Source organism: Dromaius novaehollandiae, chromosome 1 (genome assembly GCF_036370855.1).
Source record: "Dromaius novaehollandiae isolate bDroNov1 chromosome 1, bDroNov1.hap1, whole genome shotgun sequence".
NCBI lineage: Eukaryota > Metazoa > Chordata > Aves > Casuariiformes > Dromaiidae > Dromaius > Dromaius novaehollandiae.
In genome coordinates, this window is record NC_088098.1 from 54,742,534 (window position 1) to 54,759,778 (window position 17,245).

Genomic DNA, 17,245 nt, shown 5'->3' on the forward strand with positions numbered 1-17,245 from the left:
GTGGAACTGCAGCTGTCCAAGGGCAAATATGTATCTTGTTTGATGGAGGCTTTTAACAAAACTATGAAAAATCCAGTCACCCAGTCTGGTTAGGTGAAACAAGCTTAGTGTGACTTAGCATTCTGACATGTGATGGTCTGTGGTACTTTTACTGAGCAGGAATTGTTTGGCAACACTCTTGTTCTGTTAAGGATAAAACTTTCTATCAGATGGTATTAAATACATCTGTTGACTTTTCATAGAACAAAAGAAAGCAAGTAGATTGACCTATTTTTTTTCTGTGTATGCTAATGAGAAATAAAGAACCATAATATATTGTCTGCTGTTTGTTTGTCACTTGAGGACTTTTTAGTATGAAGCTCTGAAGGTCCTGCACATACCCTTCCTCCTGAGAAAAACATGATCTTTCACAGAGTCAAAGCTTGTGTTTGGGATGCTTGGAGAGTGTTCAGGCATTGGCATATTTTGCACTTTCTTCCTCTTTGTATCAGGGTTATATGAAAAGGCACGCTCTTAAGTGTTTAAAGGATATAGTGGACAGTTTGATTTGGCACAGTGTGTATGAGGTTGACTGCTCCTTCCTTTTCTGATGACTGCTAATGATGATTAAGGTGCCTGTCTCTCTCTGTCTTGTTTTTAGCCTCACCTTTTTGAACAAAAGAAGTAATAAAATCATGTTTTAAAATTCTAATTAGACTAAGTTTTAAAGACTTCTGCTTCTTCCTGCCCTCTCTACTGCTTGCACTTCCAAACACAGGACTGTAACGATACAGTTGCCCAGAATGGAAAGAGAGCAAGAAAAACTACTTCTGCTTGCCCAAATTAGTGGCTTTAAGCAAATCTTACAGATGGAGAATGCTGAAAAAGGTTGCTGAATACAGTACCATAAGGAGCAGAGCACGTGGGAGACCTAATGTGATAGATAAATTAAGCTATATTGAAAAAAGCCATGGGTGAGGAGGGATGAGCCATGCAGACACATTGCAGAGGACTGGTGGCAGGGTACTGATGGAAATTTGCTGAAGATATGACAGCTATTGAGAAAATACAGATATACTACTGAGGTGTTGCTCTGAAAGGAATGCTGTATCCAGAGATGAGGGGGGAAAAAAAAATCTGTGGACCTGGACCTTACTTCTTTCAAAGACTGGATTTAGAGCTTGCTTGCCTTGTGTGATGAGGACAGATGCACCTTCTGTACAATACATGGCAACATGATTGCCTATAAACCTCTTATCACTATTTCACTTCCTTTATTACTTCCTTCTCTCTCTCATGCCCACCCCTTGTCAGTTGAAGTACCAACACGTGTTTTCCTTTAACAAGCTTCTGACTTAACCCTAGCAAAGTTACTGTTCCTTAGAAGGAAATCTCTTCTGTGTAGCATCAGAAACAATTTCTCTGGCATTTCTGTAATGAGACTGAAAAAGTCCTCTTCCCTCTACAGTTAACAGTCAAACTGGAACACCATGTGCATGCAGCATGTCCTTTATCCCTGCCAGATCTGTCAGTATGCAGCAGGGGATATCCAGGTAGTTGTAATTCTACAGTTAACAAGGGACAGGTGACCTCCCTGCTCTGATAGTGCTTTAGAGCTAGTGATTGATCTAAGTGCTATTTCCTTTCTTTTTCAAAAGAAGGTGTCTCGATCACACCCTGCTTGAGTGATGTCTGAAATTCAGAAATCACAGACTTGAATTGTTTTGGTGTACAAAGCTAAGGACTGGCTGCCCTGCCTCTGTTTTCCTAGCACTGGGAAGTCTCTGTGAAGTCTGTTGGAGCGTTTACCTTTCCAGCTCTAAGGGAAGCAGTAGCAAGTGAGGAAAAAAAAGGATTGGCTGTAGATCTGCTTCTGTTTGATTCTCTAAGCCTTTGCACCTTTCCCAGAACAACTCTAGCTATACAATATTCTCAGCAACATTGGCTATCCAGAGGTTTGCCCCAGCTCTTCTCTGCCTGGTTTGAGGTATCTAGTTGCTGGCTCCTTGGAACACTTGGACATGAAAATCATTCCCAATTTGCTTTGGAACTAGCTTGCTGTGGCCTGTTTAGCTAGGTTTGTTAGGTTTTTTGAGTATGTATTGCTTCATATTTTTATATGTGCGTTAGGAGAAACCCTTGAAATTGAATTAAGACAGTGAATAACCTTAAACAAAGGGTAATAGTGGTATTCCATTGTCTGCTACAGGGAGCGAAGGGGGATAAGCTGTTGCAATGTCTCTGGTCCTGGCTAGCCTCTAGGGCAATGGAAAGCAGCATTCCTATTCTGCTTTCTCAGTTTTGCTTAGCTGTGGGGGAGGCTTGATGCAGCCAGTGGTATGGCAGGAATCTGTACTGAGAATAGAAGATGAAAGGGTCCAGTGCTCCACATGAGCCGGCGGCATTTAGGATTAGACTGACGTGCCCTAGACTCCTTTCAGAGCCCAGAAGACAGGGAATCCTTCATGGTCTGAAGAAGGATAACAAGCTGGTGACTCTGACTTCTGCCAGCATGGGATGTAGTTATCTCTTAAGCTGACAGAGTGGAAAAGCCTTGAATGTTAATTGGTTTGGACTCTGATTTTTGTTTAGTTTTTAGTCAATTTATGGTATCCTGATAAGCAGGCCATTCAAAGGAAGGGGAGGCAGGAAAGGAATCGGGAAAGGAGAGAAAGATGAGAGTTTTATTTCAACTTCTGCAAATCCAGAAAATATTTAACCCTTTTCAGGTGTCCATGCGGATGTGCTATGGGTGAGCTTGCTCTTCTCTTGTATATCTGCCCTGAGTTCTCCATTCAAAATAAGTGTCTTGTGGCATTTATACATTCAGTAGAGGTTAAATTGCTTCTCATTAAACTTCATGAGGCTCTTCCATGAAGCAATAAAATGACGGAAAATGTATTCAAAGTGGTATTTTTTTGTTTTGTTTTTTCTTCCTCCTTTTCTCCACCCCCAAAACAAAAACCCAAGATGCTGGAACCCAGAAATGAGATAATGCTATTTTGTTGTGTGGTCCTTCAAGATGCTTCTTTTATTTCAAGAGCAGAACTCTGAAAAATGTAGAACACTTGTTTTTTTGAACGGTTGAAGAAAACAACCATTAGTCTTAATGTTTCTGTTTCCTGGGTAACCTGGATGCCAGAAACCTCAGATCTGATTGCTTTCAGAAGAATTACTTTCTGGCACTGAAAAGTTGAAGCTTAGTGGCTGCAAGTGGAGTGGTATCTTGAGCAAACAAATCATTATTCTAATGCAGCAGATGTGCACTGGAGGGATAAATTCTTTACCTCAATTCATGTTCTCCAGGGGGTCTATTTAGAAAAACATATTTCAAAGCTATTGAAGAGCACCTCTTCAGGCTATCCAGTTATTTATGTTCATCTGTTCAAAATTCACGTAAGGAATTTTCTCCGTCAAATACTGATATAAGCGATAAATTTCACTGGTGTCTGGAGCATGATAGCCATTTTAATGCCAGTTTCCATGTGAAACTTCTGTAATAATTTGGAACAGTAGGATTATCTTAGAATGTTTTCTTCAAAGGTCTTCCTTTGAATATATACTCTGCCTGCTTACTTTCTGTTTCTGCTCAGCCTGCTGAACAACAAGACAGGTAGGAGAGGGAATAAACAGCACATTTCTAATGAATGTACTCCATCTCCCTTCTAGTCCAGTTTCTCCACGTGTAGGGCTCCAAACGGTTCACTGAGCAAAACGTTTAAAATCATTACACAGTGATTAAGTCCTCCTTGACCTTGCTGGATTAGTCTGCAAAGAAGCCTCTGCAGCCAGCACCTTGCTGGTATTCACTTAGGAGTTAGTCAGTCTCTGGCTTTGGTGTTTAAAAGGCAAACTTTTGAAGTACAGTAGCTTTACATACAAGTCATGGCTTTTATTGGCCTTGTTACCTTAAAGGAAGAAATGGTGCTAGCTACTGTAAGACAAATCACTTGTTTATGTAACATCTTCACATGCACATCAGGCCCAGTTGTCATTTTCACAAGAAACAGTCCCCTGGATGTGATCCTACAGAACCTGACCTTGAAGTATTTTATTTGTAATTCTTACGTGTTTGCATATTTCTTAAGTTTCTGAGTTAGTGGAACACTTCTGTTTAAACTTTATTGGTCTCATTTCTTCATTCAATGCTTGCTTCTTAGCACTGATCTGCTGTGCTGCACTGTCCCTGAATGCATATTTATTTTCTACCTGATATGCTGTGTGTGCTTACCAGTTAGGGGCACCTGATTGACAGAGCTGTTCAGATCTGTAGGGACACAGATGTCTCTTTCGAGTAGCATGTAAAGGTCAAGTTCTGTTTCCACTAAAACCAATGGAAAGTAGTCTAGAATTTCGCTAGTTTATTTCCAAGATTTGTCCAAATTTCTAATGCAAAGGGCAGTGTTAAGTTTTGATACTAATTAGGGAAGATGATTGTTCGATGGTGTTTGTACACAAATGACATGAAAAGATGCACACGGTTTCTGATTTCCTCAAGAGATGTTTTACATGCCTTGAATTATTTAAGTTTTCTACATGCAACTGTAAAAATCTGTCTTGAAATGTGGTTTTCAATAGAACAAGGAGTTTTTTTAAAAAAAAAAAAAAAAAGTCCATTGCCCACTTGTCTTTTGCTAGTTACCACACCCTTTTTGCTTCATTCCTCTAAACCAGAGCAGGAGTTTTCTGGCCGTCGCTTATGTAATAGTTCTGCCCTTGCTGTCAGTCTCTTTGCTGTACACTGTTTTAGTATCATGAGCTGCCTGAGCTTTTGCAGGCTGTATACCAGTTTTTCTTTCCTGTCAGAATTTCATAAACATTTGTGTAACCTAAAATTGCAGGCTAACTTGTTTTCCTGTTTTGCTGTCTTCAGATTCAGTTATGAGAAGTGGGTATGGCCTCTAGTCCAAAAATGGCTTCGAGAAATAAATATTTGCATTTGACCCACTAGGATATATTTCTTTTTTTTTTTTTTTTTTTTTTTTTTGCAGTGAAGTTTACTTTTCTCCTTTAACTGTCCTTAAGCTTCAGAAAATGCAAAACTGAATCTTGATACCATAGAGGTCTTAACAACGCAAATGACTTTCTCTTTTTTTACTTCTCAAAGCTTTGTTGTTGTGAAAGCTGTCTTGAACATGTTATGTTTGTTTATTTATTTTTTAATGACAGGCTATTAGCATTTTGAAACTTCTCTCTAACACAGATCCTTGAATGATAATGTGAAGGCAGGCTCCCAGGCTCTGTCCTGGTGTTTCACTGGAGTGGTTTTGATCCTACTTAAACCAGCATGTAGGTTAAAGCACCACTGTGGGTATATTTGATTAGATTTTCTGCCACTGGGGTTGTTCTTAGTAGCACAAATACTGTCAAATGCCTGGGACTCTTCACGTGTTAGAGTACTGAGGAGAAGGACACAGGTTGTAAGATTGTGTTGAGATGAGAAGAAATGCTTGAGGAGGGAGTGAAGATCTGAAGCTACCGCATGGTTGAAGCACTTGCATGCATTTAAGGCTAATTCTCTATTAAAGTCAACTCTCTAAGTTGGTCAGCCAGCCAGTTGCTGAAGCTGGGCTACAGGCATTCATAGCAATGCTAGAGAAGCATTTAGTAACGGAAAGCTAGAGGGCCAAGCTTCTCTGTTCTGCCAGACATTACACTCAGTGGTTAGGAGGTGGGTGGTACCATCTAGCTATGGTTAGCTTTTAGCCTTAATGAGTCAGCTATAGGCAGGGGATTGCAAGCCAAGCCTCTGCCTTTCAGCTACACTTCCTCTTAGCTGGAGAGATGATGTCACCATTGTGTGAATGCTATATTACTTCTCCTTTTATGGAGATGAACAGGCTTGAAACCGGAGTCACTCATGCAAAGGAAGTGGGTGATAAAGGCCTGTTAGGATGTTCAGTAACTGAGATGAGTAGCGTAAATTGCACGTTCTGTTCTAGTTTACCAACCTTTTTCTTCTTCAATCCCAAACCATCGAAGAACAAACTTGGGAGTTTGGGACTCTATTTGTTGATCAGTTATACCAACATACTTGACCACAGCCGTTCCAGAATTCATTCAGATCTGTTATTTTGCAGTAGAATATTTGACTGAGGTTTTTTAATATACAAGATGTCTGTCTTGTCAAAACAAATTCTGGTTTAATTAAGTTTTTAAGGGTCCTAGAAGCAGTCTAGAATGAGATTTATGTTTTTGGACTGCAGAAAGTCAAGAATGAATTGGATATTAAGTTTTTTTTAAATGTAATCAACAATTAATCTAGTGGTCTAATTATACCATACTGTTGTAGAGCTTAAATTTGAAGGATGTATCGCATCCTGAATTTCTGGATGCTCGAGGCTGCTGCTTCTTATGATCACTTAAATACTGTGGTGATGAGAGCTAAAAAGGAGCCTAGATAAAAAGCTTTCCTTGCCAGCTGGTCTGAAATTCGAAAATGTTGCTATAATTAACTAATGAGTTGCTCTTCTGGATTGTTTTTAATAAGCAACTTTGTTTAGGATAGAAAAGCAGATGCCGATTTCTTTTAATCAGGAGTTTCTTGATTGTGTTATTGTAAGCAACCGAGTTTATGGTACCCAGCACATTCTGTTTTGCTGAGTAGGTTGCTTGCACAACTGACAATGGAATAAAGGCAAGTGCTGACTGAAGTTGTGCAGTACTCCTGTGTTGAATGATCCTTTAAAAGGGGGGGGGGGGGAGGGGGGAAAGAAGGGGGGAAGGTGCCTCTTGTCTGGGCAATTGAATTCTGAATCGTGATGGCACAAGCAGAGTTGTATGGAGAATTAATATTGGTAGTTAGAGTAATTCTTAGCTAGAACTGCGTCTAAGTAAGTTATGCTTTTGCAGTTGCTAGCTGTTTGGTAGGCTCTAATTTCCTGTTGCTCAACACATTGAGTTGTCTGTTCGTACACAATTAGAAGAATTCCAGCTATCCCAATGACTGCTGCTTTGCAGTCCTGGGAAAGAATTTCCCCCGGATTGCAAACAGGAATGTTGCCTTTTATGGCAGTGTCTGCAAACTGCCGGTGACTTGCCTGCACTCGCAGGTATTTTCTTGCTGGTTCAAGGCAGAGGTGACTAATACAGCTGCAGCAGGCCACCAGGAAAGTGTGCTGGAGGAGGAAAACATAGTACCAAGAAAGCTTTGAACTGGACCTATGCCTTTTCCTGCCTGAGCACCAGTTACAATGCCCTGCTCTTTACTAAGGTGTGGAAAGAACATGTGCTTTGCATTTTGACTTCCTTGGGTAACTATAGATTGGTGTTGCTACCTTGTTCTCTTTTGGGAGAGCCTCTAAAGACCCTTTCAACCAAGTATGACAAAATTTGTCATGAACAAAAAGTGTTCAATGCCAAAGTGCTTCTGGGTATTATCTGATGTTGGTCATCTCTCTTTTTCTGCTGGGCAGCTGGTTTATTTGCCTGCTTGCCAGTGTTTTTGCTGAAATGTGTATGCCTTCTTGGAAGAGAGGAAAGGGGAAGGCATGTATTATTTAGACTGAATGACTTAAGTGCCTAGGGCTCTATTGCTTGTATGGGGGAGCCTCAGCTCGTAATTCAGATGTCAAAATTGATTACCAGGAGTTAATAGGAGTAGCATCCTTTGGGCTATCTTTTTTTCTCAAAAAGGCTGCTTAGATGAGCCTCTCTAGTACTTGAATGTGAGTGCAACCTTTCTTAGGACAAGTGGGCTGCTTGTTTGCAGTCAAGCTTTCAAAAGTCAGATGTTATTCAGAGACGAAATCTTTTCCCTTTATATAGCTGTTTTGTGATCGAGAATTGCACCCAGGTGTCACCACTACTGAAGAATACATTTCCGGAGGCAATCTGTAAATGAGTCATTAGTTATTCCCCTGATCCACCCTCAAAGTGCCCAGTTACGCAGAACGTTGGCGTGTGCCTGCTGAGCCACTGACCCACTGGGAACCTTGAATGGGTGGGGCCTTTGGAGTCAGCTAACATCCATTCTTCACCTGTCCCTCAGCAAAAGAGGTGCATTTCTTAAAGGCATAATATAATAATGCAATAATTATATATAATATTAAAAAATCATTAAATATAAAATATATTAAATAATAAATATAATATAATTCAGCACTCAAAGAACTTAATATGCAGTGCTAGTAAAGCTGCAAGACCGAGTTCTGAATGCTTAGAGCTTGCTGTGCTAAAACCTTCTGAGTGGCAATTTTTTTCCCCACATACTTTCTTCCTGTCTTAGGGCTGATTTGTAGATCTATTCTTTCTGTGAATGGTATCAACAGGGGTAAAACAACTTATTTTCCTCTAAATTTTGTGCACTTGTTTGCATACAAATGGTTTCTAGTTAAGAAGCTGTAGCACAGGAATTACCTATATGTAATGTGGGAACCTGATGCTTCCACTGTTAGTTTCAGAATAATTTAAGAAAAGGTAGGATCTCAGTTTGGTAGGGTTTTTTTTTTTGCTCTTCTTGTTCCATGAAAATATGTTCAAAGGCCAGATATACTTCTCTCTTAATAAGTGGAGTTGATAGATTTTTGTTTTTCCTGTTGAATTTGTGAGATTAGGGCTGAAATACTAAATTTATTTGTGTTGGCAGTGTTTAAGGCTGTAGAAAGTAGTTTCAGATACTTGAACTCTCTCTGACTGTAAAGCCTTCTCTCATTAGAGCTCAATCTCTTTATCTTGCACAAAGAAGCTTGAATGGTGACTCAATTATATGGTCTAAGTACCTCTTTGAGAGGGCACTGGGTGCACTTGGTTACTCTAAGCTACTGGAGAAAGGAATAGGAGGAACCAGTAACTAAAATATGGAGGCAGTCATATTCAGAAACATACTCCTGAAAATTACTCATAACTGAAATAAATTATCTGGAGGAATTCAATGAATTTTCTGTTCTTAGGGATGTTAAAGCCTTGCTGTCTTTTTAGAGATTTAACTTTTAGTCCAATACAAGCTTAATGTGGGAAAAGGAAAGAATGACAGTAACTGGATGAAATCTAACTGCAGTGATACTCAGGTTCTCAGACTGGATGATGTGATGCATCCTCAGGTCTTAATCTCTGTGATAACAAGCTAAGAATCTTGTGTTGTTGAAAGAAAAAAACCTTCTTCTGAACTAATGGAGATCTTGAGTCTGATGGTTCAGTCTGTTCTGCGGGTGTCCCCATAACTCTTGTGTGACACAAGACTGTGCATGAATAACTTCTGCAGTGCCTGAGTCTGTTCCATGTCTGAACAGGTCTCACTTCCCCTGTAACTACTACTACAAACTGTCAGAGCTGCTGTGGTACTAAGCACAGACGCTCTGTGGTCTGCTCAGTATTGGCTGGTTCCTGGTGACATAGGGAAGCAGTGTGGTGTGGCCTGGAGTAGCAGGGGAAGAGAGGGAGGGAGGAATGAAAAGTGAAATGAAGGCAGAAGGAGCGTGTGGGCATAAAAGTGGTGGAGGAGCAGTGGAATGAATGCATGGTGGAAAGACTAGTCAAGGATTGTGTATGAGGAAGTGGAGTCATAGATGAAAGCTCAAAGGAAGTTAAAGGTGTTGGAGAAGATAGTGGTGGGTAGGTTGAGAGCAGTAATTTCTGTAATGGGAAAGATGTTGTCATCGGCAGCTGGGAGTTGAATCCATGAGTTAGTACATCTGCTACTTAGCATCCAATACAGTCTTTCTATTCCTGACTTTTGTGGTGTATCAGCATGAAAGGTTTCTGCTGTTACCAGCTGCTCAGTTAATACAGTAGAGGATGGTGCCATGAATCAGTTGGTTGCACAGGATTTAAGCTGCTGCTCAGCATTGCAGTTTTCAACTCCATTCTGTATAAGATCAGTAACAAAAATTTTTCATTGGGCTTCCAGTCTTCCTTTTGGGGGTGAAAACCTCTGCTGCGGGGTTTTTGGAGTTTGGGATTTTTTTTGCCCTGTCCACTACCACTCTCCTCCAAATTAGTTTTCCCTATTCTGCTGCTAACTCTCATAGTCAGTATGGATCTAGAAGAGTGAGGGCTGGAGTGGGATGAAGGACAAGTAGATTTACATTGAACTATAGCCCTGTGATAAAGAAACATTCAGGGACGGGGGTGGGAGGAGAAGCTCTATATTGTTTGTATGAGAACTGTGATGCAAACCACAGTTGTTTTTATGATGGTGCCACTGTTCTTTGACAGGCAAATGGTGGGAGGTTGGCTTCTTGTTGCCAGAAAAGGGGTTGCCTGGCCATATTTCTGAGGATGCGTGTTGGAGTTTGCTAGTTCCTGTTTTTGTCTTTGTTGATATGCTTCCATCATAGAAATTTAAGTTTAAAGCAGTCTTGGTCTGACTACAGTTTTAGAATTATTTCTTTATTTTTATTTATTCTAGATCGAGAGGATCAGTCCATCCTTTGCACGTGAGTAGTTACAATTGTCAGCTTGTCTTGGTATCAACGTCTGCATTAAAAATCTTGTTTGGAGGGCTCTTTTACTTGTAAGTGTGCTGGGGGTGGGGGTCAGTAAATTCGGGTAATGTTGAAGGGTCTTGGAAGTATTTGGCTTTTTAAGCTCCTCCAGTGTGCCTTTAATCCTTTCAGCAGAATAATTTTCTTGAGCACTTCAGGAAGAAAGGCAATTTCGAAATAGCCCCTGTGCTCAGACTCCTAGGGAATTACTGTTTTGTTATTGGAAATGGCTTGGAGAGTCCGTAAGATTTGATGCAGCTGCTGTGTTTAAGTACATTCATACTGACGAGGCTGATATAGCAACAAATACTCTTACTTGACACAGCAGTTGCTTTTCTAGGCATGGGGAAATTGGTTGGCTCCAAAAGCCCGAGTGAGTTCTGCTCAAGGAGTTAGGGTGTTTCTTTTTATACTCAAGAGGCTTCCTTTTGAAAGATTCACTTGATTGCCGTTGACCCCTAACTCTACAGCAGCCTCCAGATTATTCCTCAGCCACTTGGAAACCATCCATGTGACTGTAAATCATAGTTCTTTGTTCCGTTCCCTCCTTTGCATACACACATGCAACCTGCACCCCGTGAGAAACTGGCTGAAGGCTAGCCTGCAGTCCTAGCTGTATTGCTACCGCTCACTAGTGTGATTCAGTTTTCGTTGGTTTTGACAGAGGTGTCATGGTAGTCAGAATGCAGTTAAAGAGCTCTGTAGCTCTTTGGGGGTTAGAAATACGAATATATCACCTGTTGTCTTTTTCGTGAATGAATTGCAGACTTTCTTTACAGAGGTGAATCGGGAGCTGGTAAGACAGAGAACACCAAGAAGGTCATTCAGTATCTGGCTCATGTTGCTTCCTCACACAAGTCTAAAAAAGACCAGGTAAGACCCAGCTTTATCTTCACGGTGCTGTAGTACTGTGCTGGCTTTCAGCAACATAATTTCTACTGGTTGACATTGGTAAAAGCCAAGTTACCGAATAAAAGCCTAGATATAAACGTCTACTGGGGACTGAGGAGGATAGTAAACTATGAAATCATAAAATGAGGAGAACAGTTAACTATGAAATCGTAAAAGTTTGCCATAAAATGCGAGCCAAGGAATACTGCTCTAGGCTATAACTCCTCTGAATTCAGTGGAGCTACAGTGGGGATAAACTCATCCACAACATCTTGGATTCATGGGCAAGCGTGTTTAAGGACACTGTGAATGAAGCATCACTCAATCTGATCTTTTTACACAAACATATCACTTGTAAGCAATCAAGGCAGTTTAAAACTGATCCTTCCCTGAAGGAGTTGTCTCTTTTCTTCAATACCTTCATATGTTAGGGCTGGCTCTTATGTGCTTTCTCAAAAGTGGAGAATGTGGTGATAGGCTAGTAGATGTCAGCTGAAAACTCTAAAACTGTAGAAAAACATTAAAAGGGTGGAGAACAGCCAAGCATTGCAGCACATGAAAGGAGGGTGGTGGTGGTGATGGGAGGACTTTGAAGATGTCTCACTTATATTTTTTTCCCCTCCCTCTCCCCCGATGGACTATTGCCGAATTCGTCAGTTGTATCCTCGTAGGTGAGCTGCACGTTTACTGCACGTTCTGCACCAGGAATGCGTTTTCTGTCCCATTGTGTGATTTTTTTGAGCAGCTTTTCACTCCACACCAATATCACTTTCTGCAGCTAGAACAATCCCATAGACAATTCACAATTTTTTTTTGCGTGGTGCACAGTAATCTTTTTGTCAGGATGTTCAATTGGAGACTAAAATAATGTCAAGAATACTCATCTTCTGTGCTCAATACTAGTTTGCATTTAAGGCTTTTCTTGCAGGACTTTCCCAGGTATACTCTTTGGAAAGAAGCATTCCTCCATGGCAATAGGACTGGACCAGGCTCTCCTAGAACTATGAATGTCTAGTATGTGTGGTGTTCCTACTGAGACAAATTTAGCTAGGTATTCAGCTTTCTATTCCCAGAAGTTAGATGTGGGTGCAGGTTGCTGAGAAAGGTCACAGGAAGCTATCCTGCAAATGGGATGTTCCAGGACTCTGAGCTTGTTAGCCAATGCTGAACACATGGGAAATGTTCAGTGCTGAGCTATGTAATGAAAGCCAGATGCCAAGTGCATCTACTGTATCTCTACATAAAAGTTTTCTCCTAGTAGCTTAATGTATAGGCAGGTGTTAAATGTGTAGAGTTTATGAATAAGAAAGCATCTCTGCACACAGAAATACTATGTGTGCATGTGCACACTTTGTAATAAGTGGCTTCTGGAATCCAACCAAAAAAATAACTTTTTACGTGCCAAACTTTCAGACATATGAAAGCTTTTTCCATGGCTGTCAGTAGCTGTATTTAGAAACATTTTCCTTCTCTCTCCCCCCGCCCCTTTTTTTTTAATGTGGAAAATAGAATCATGGGTTTGAGTTAAGCATTCTTTCACTACTTATCCTTGAGCAAAATTTCAACCACCTAAGCAGGACAAAGATCTGCTTAGGAGAACAAAACAGTCCTATGTTGGGCTTGTTATGTGATTTGCCCAGGTTTGATTTTTGAAGGATCTTCTGAGAAGTCTTGCAACTAACTTTTTGCTCTACTTTTGTGATTAAACAGTAGCTACTGGCCTTACCAGAGAGGAGTTCAACTGGTGTTTTTAAATGTTAATTTGTAATGAGTGCTTTAGGCAACAGTTCTTTACAAACCTTAGACTTGGAGTCAGATTATGAGGGCTTATGAACACCAAAACTTTTAATTTAATTTATTCATTTACTCTCAGGTCTCTGATCACTACAGACTTACTCTTTAGAATAGAGTATGGTAGTGCCAAGTCTCTATGCCTCAAGACAAAAACTCATCTGCTGGCACTGAGGAGCAAGATTAGGCATGGAACTTAAAACCAGTGACAGTATAGGAAGTACTGGTGCTTCACTTACCAGAAAAGTTTCTTGACTATCTTCTACTAAAGTTCTGAACATAAGCTCCTGTTTTCACAAGTATTCAAGTGAGGTCAGGATTATACAACATATTCTTCAGCTGTAGTTCTGTTTTGGAGATAGTGGCAGCTTCCACTGATGCCAATGAATTAGTATATATGTTCAGCTAAATAGCTTCTAGATGCATGGTGTGAATAGTAAGCAAATTACGGCTGCTTTTAGGGCCTACTGAATCTGATTATGTAACCACTTTTTCATTTAATCAAACTTTATTTATAGAAGCAGGATTGATGTTTTCCCATTCTTAGTCTGTGCCTCTCCACAGACTTGTTAAATCACATAATAGTCTTTTCAAGATGAGAAAGTTCACAGCTAATCGGAAATTCGTGGTTGCTGATGCCTAAATCTTTGTAATGAGGGTTAGGTTATTGATAGTCTCTTCCCCTTTCCACCTCCAACCCAATGTTGTTGAGATCCTGTTACTTGAATCTCTCATGTGATTGCAAAAAAGACTACAAAAGCAAATCCCTAATGTTTAAAAAACAATGAGGAAACAACTTTTTCTTCTTTATTGCCTTCTTTTAAAGCTAGTTTTGATTTCTGGATGCCTTTCTCCGTATTTCCTGAAAAAGAAATGGCTGGCAACACTTCTATCTTGCACAGAAATCATTCCAAAAAGTGTTTGTGTTTGAGACACAAGAAATTCAGTGTATAAGTTCATATCAAGGATTTTAGTTGCTTTAAACTGGTGGTGTAATTCTGGAGCAGAGGGAAAAGACTGTACTCAAGAATCTGCACTGCCCAACCCAGGGCTAACAGATCCAGTGACTGTTATTGCCTCAGTTTGCATGAGAAATACTGTACACACTTCAAATGCATGCCAAATATTGTATAAATTTGCTGTGTCAGGGTTTAGGGCAGGGGCCTGCAATTAATGATAGGAACCTGACAATTTCTGGAAAGCTTGTGACAGCTCAGTGTTGTACTGTTTTTTGCTTTGTGAAATTGCCCATTACATAAGAATAATGAAGTCTCTTCCTTCAGTTAAGATGAGTTTCAGTATTTAAGGAAAAAAAAAAAAGCTTCTTTAAAATCTAAACAAAGACAGCATTACAGTGCACAGAAGCGAGGAATGGATACATCACAGTAATCCCAACTACTTAATCTTATGTGCCATTGCTGTGGCATGCTGAGAACTTGCTTTTACTACCCTGTCACAATGTTGAAGCAAATTATGAGAACTGATTTGACCAACTTTCGCCTTTTCCTCTTTCCCACAGCCATATAATGCTGTATTCCCTGAGCTGGCATTCTCTGTGCCCTTTGGTTGAAGTGACCTAATTACTTCTAAAATACAGTTTACCAACACCTACATGTCATTAATGACACTTTCTTCCTGAGGTATTAAAAAAAATAGCCAAGGGTCTGTAGTGTACATGTTTCTATCAACTTTTGATCCTTGTGTAGCTAAGCGTGACCCTAGTTTCATTTTTAGCCAAATAATTAAAATAGATTCAGTGTCAAAGCCTGACTTCTATTTAGAGAAAAATGCTCTCTTTTGATCTCTTCCCTCCGTGTTCCTTAGTTGGGTTGAAATGTTAAGTTGGTGACATCACTCGCTTCCATAGCAACAGATTGCAGTTACAAACAGAGGCCTAGGACTTCATTGCAGGATGGAGAGGACGAAGAGGGTGAGAGAATAGCATTCCAACTTCAGTGCACATGCTGGAATAGGAGGGGGAAATGTGACTGACAAAAGTTCAAGGGCTGAAACCTAGTTTCAAGATTTTCTGCTTACAAAGCCCCACACTGGCACTGTTGTAAGAGAGCAAATCTTCCAGTTTAGGTTTCCTTTCCAGGGCTAAAACCCCTTGTTATGTATATGTGACAGTGAATGAAAGTGTTTGCGGCAGCTGTCTCTTCTGTGAATGTGCAGTTCTACAGGGACTGAGGGTCATATTTGGCTCTGCCCTTTGCAAGCATAAAGTGGTTGTGGAAGTAAGAAATAAAACCTTAGAGTTCTTTGCTCAGTTTTTGGTATCTCTGCATCACTTTTTTTTTTAAACTGCATATATTTTTAGAGAGGCAGTGTAAGGATTGACCTGTTTTATAATGCACCTTGAGAATGAATGGGAAAAATTTTTCTCTAGCGATACCCTTTCAAGTTTTGCCCATGAATTTCAGTTCTCAAGAATTAAACTCAATTTCCATCTGTTACGCATCAGGAAGCTTTGAGTACTTAGACAGTTGTTAAAAGGAGAAACATTAATCTAAATTGTCATTTTCTAATGCTAGAAGCTTTTTAGGTAATCTTGAAATATATGGAACTCCATGCTTTTAGCACAGAGGACAAGAGATTTTAAAAACAACCAGGGGATATATCTAGAGCCTGCAGGGGAAGGTGTATATGCTCCAATGATCTAGTACTTGGCAGAGATAAAGGTTGTGGTTTTTTTTTTTTAGCTCCAGCATTTTGTGTTCCTTGAGGGGACAAGTGTGCGAGTATGGCAGTAGAACACAAGTGATCATGCAGTTTGTGGGATGCCACTAATTTTCCTGTGTGTGCACGTGCACGCACACGTCTCCTTACAAAGGAGGTTTTTTCCGTGTTTGTTTTGTGGACAATGTTCTAGTTCAAGAAAACTGTTTATTTTAGAGCTTTTCAAACTGATTTATGAACCTATTACTAGCAGAGTTCAGGGCTGTCTTGCAATAGCAAACTAAGATTTTTCTCACTCTTCTTGCTTGGATGGCAAGACACTTCTGGGATGTGGTCATGATCTTGGATAGAATGAATGGTCTTCTTCTTTGATCCTGGGAAGTCTTTGGGATGTTACGGTCAAGTAGCTTTAAGGGCTGCTTGTTAACAGAAAGCCAGTGCTGTAAGTGGAGACCTTTGTGTTGAGGAAAGGAATAAGGCATATTGCGAATGGAATGGAATTCTGTTTTACCCAGAAAACTAGTAAGTCTCCTTTGAAGGTCTGAGGGAGCATCTTCTAAGGTTTAATATGGCTTCTCTACAACAGATGCCAAGCTAGTGTGAGTTGAATCTTAAGTGCTGGTTTGATCCAAGCTTAGTGCAGCAAATTGTTACCTATTTTATTGATTTCTGGTTTCTCTCTAGGGAGAACTAGAGAGACAGTTGCTGCAAGCTAATCCCATCCTGGAAGCCTTTGGAAATGCCAAAACAGTAAAGAATGACAACTCCTCGAGATTTGTGAGTATTATCCAGCTTGGGTGTCTGTATCCTAAATTTTCCAAAGAGAGGGGAAGAAGAAGGGAGGGTGGACTTATTCTGCTTTTGAGTTAATTGTTGTCCTGGGATAGGACAGTTGCCTGTGAGTGACTTCCCTTAAATGAATCTGGGAAGCAAATGTCATTCAACAAATTATCCAGAAAATGCTGCTGTTTGGAGTGAGTGTCTGGTACGAAAGAGCCTGAACCTGTGCCAGGATTGCCTATGCCAATTTTTATTCTCAGTTGATTAAAGTTGGTGTGTTTTGTTTTTTTGTTTAAATCCTGTAGAGCAAATAGTGCTCCCTATTTTGCTTGCTCTGGTAAGCAATGGACAGTGTCTGACAGGCAGATGGGGGAGCCAGGACTGGAACTTAATGGAAATGGCTGAAGATAAGATTGCAGGGGCAGGTGGGAAGGGGGAGTGCTCTCTAAGCCATATGGCATGTGAAGCTGAAGAAAGACTGGTTGTGAGAAATCTAGACTGAAATACAATGGATTTGAATTGTAGGCTGTCAGAGAATGCCCTTATTACCGGTAAGTGTTTGGTGTCTTATTTGCTAAACCGCTGTAGTGATTGAAGGCATTGCCTATTGGCTGACCTTGTGTTTTGCATAAAACTTGCCTGACTTGTTCTGAATTTCCTTTCCTGAATAAAAAATTATTTGCCCTTGTTATTTACTGTTA

General features: G+C 40.2%; 1 protein-coding gene across 1 annotated transcript in view; it reads left to right on the top strand.

Annotated features, from left to right (window-relative positions):
* MYH9 (myosin heavy chain 9) overlaps window positions 1-17,245 on the top strand; it is a 73,025-nt gene that overhangs the window by 23,675 nt on the left and 32,105 nt on the right. The window contains exons 4-6 of the mRNA XM_026117880.2: window positions 10,328-10,355; window positions 11,183-11,276; window positions 16,449-16,541. Of these exons, the coding sequence (XP_025973665.1) occupies window positions 10,328-10,355; window positions 11,183-11,276; window positions 16,449-16,541 (215 nt within the window). The remainder of the gene's footprint in view (window positions 1-10,327; window positions 10,356-11,182; window positions 11,277-16,448; window positions 16,542-17,245) is intronic.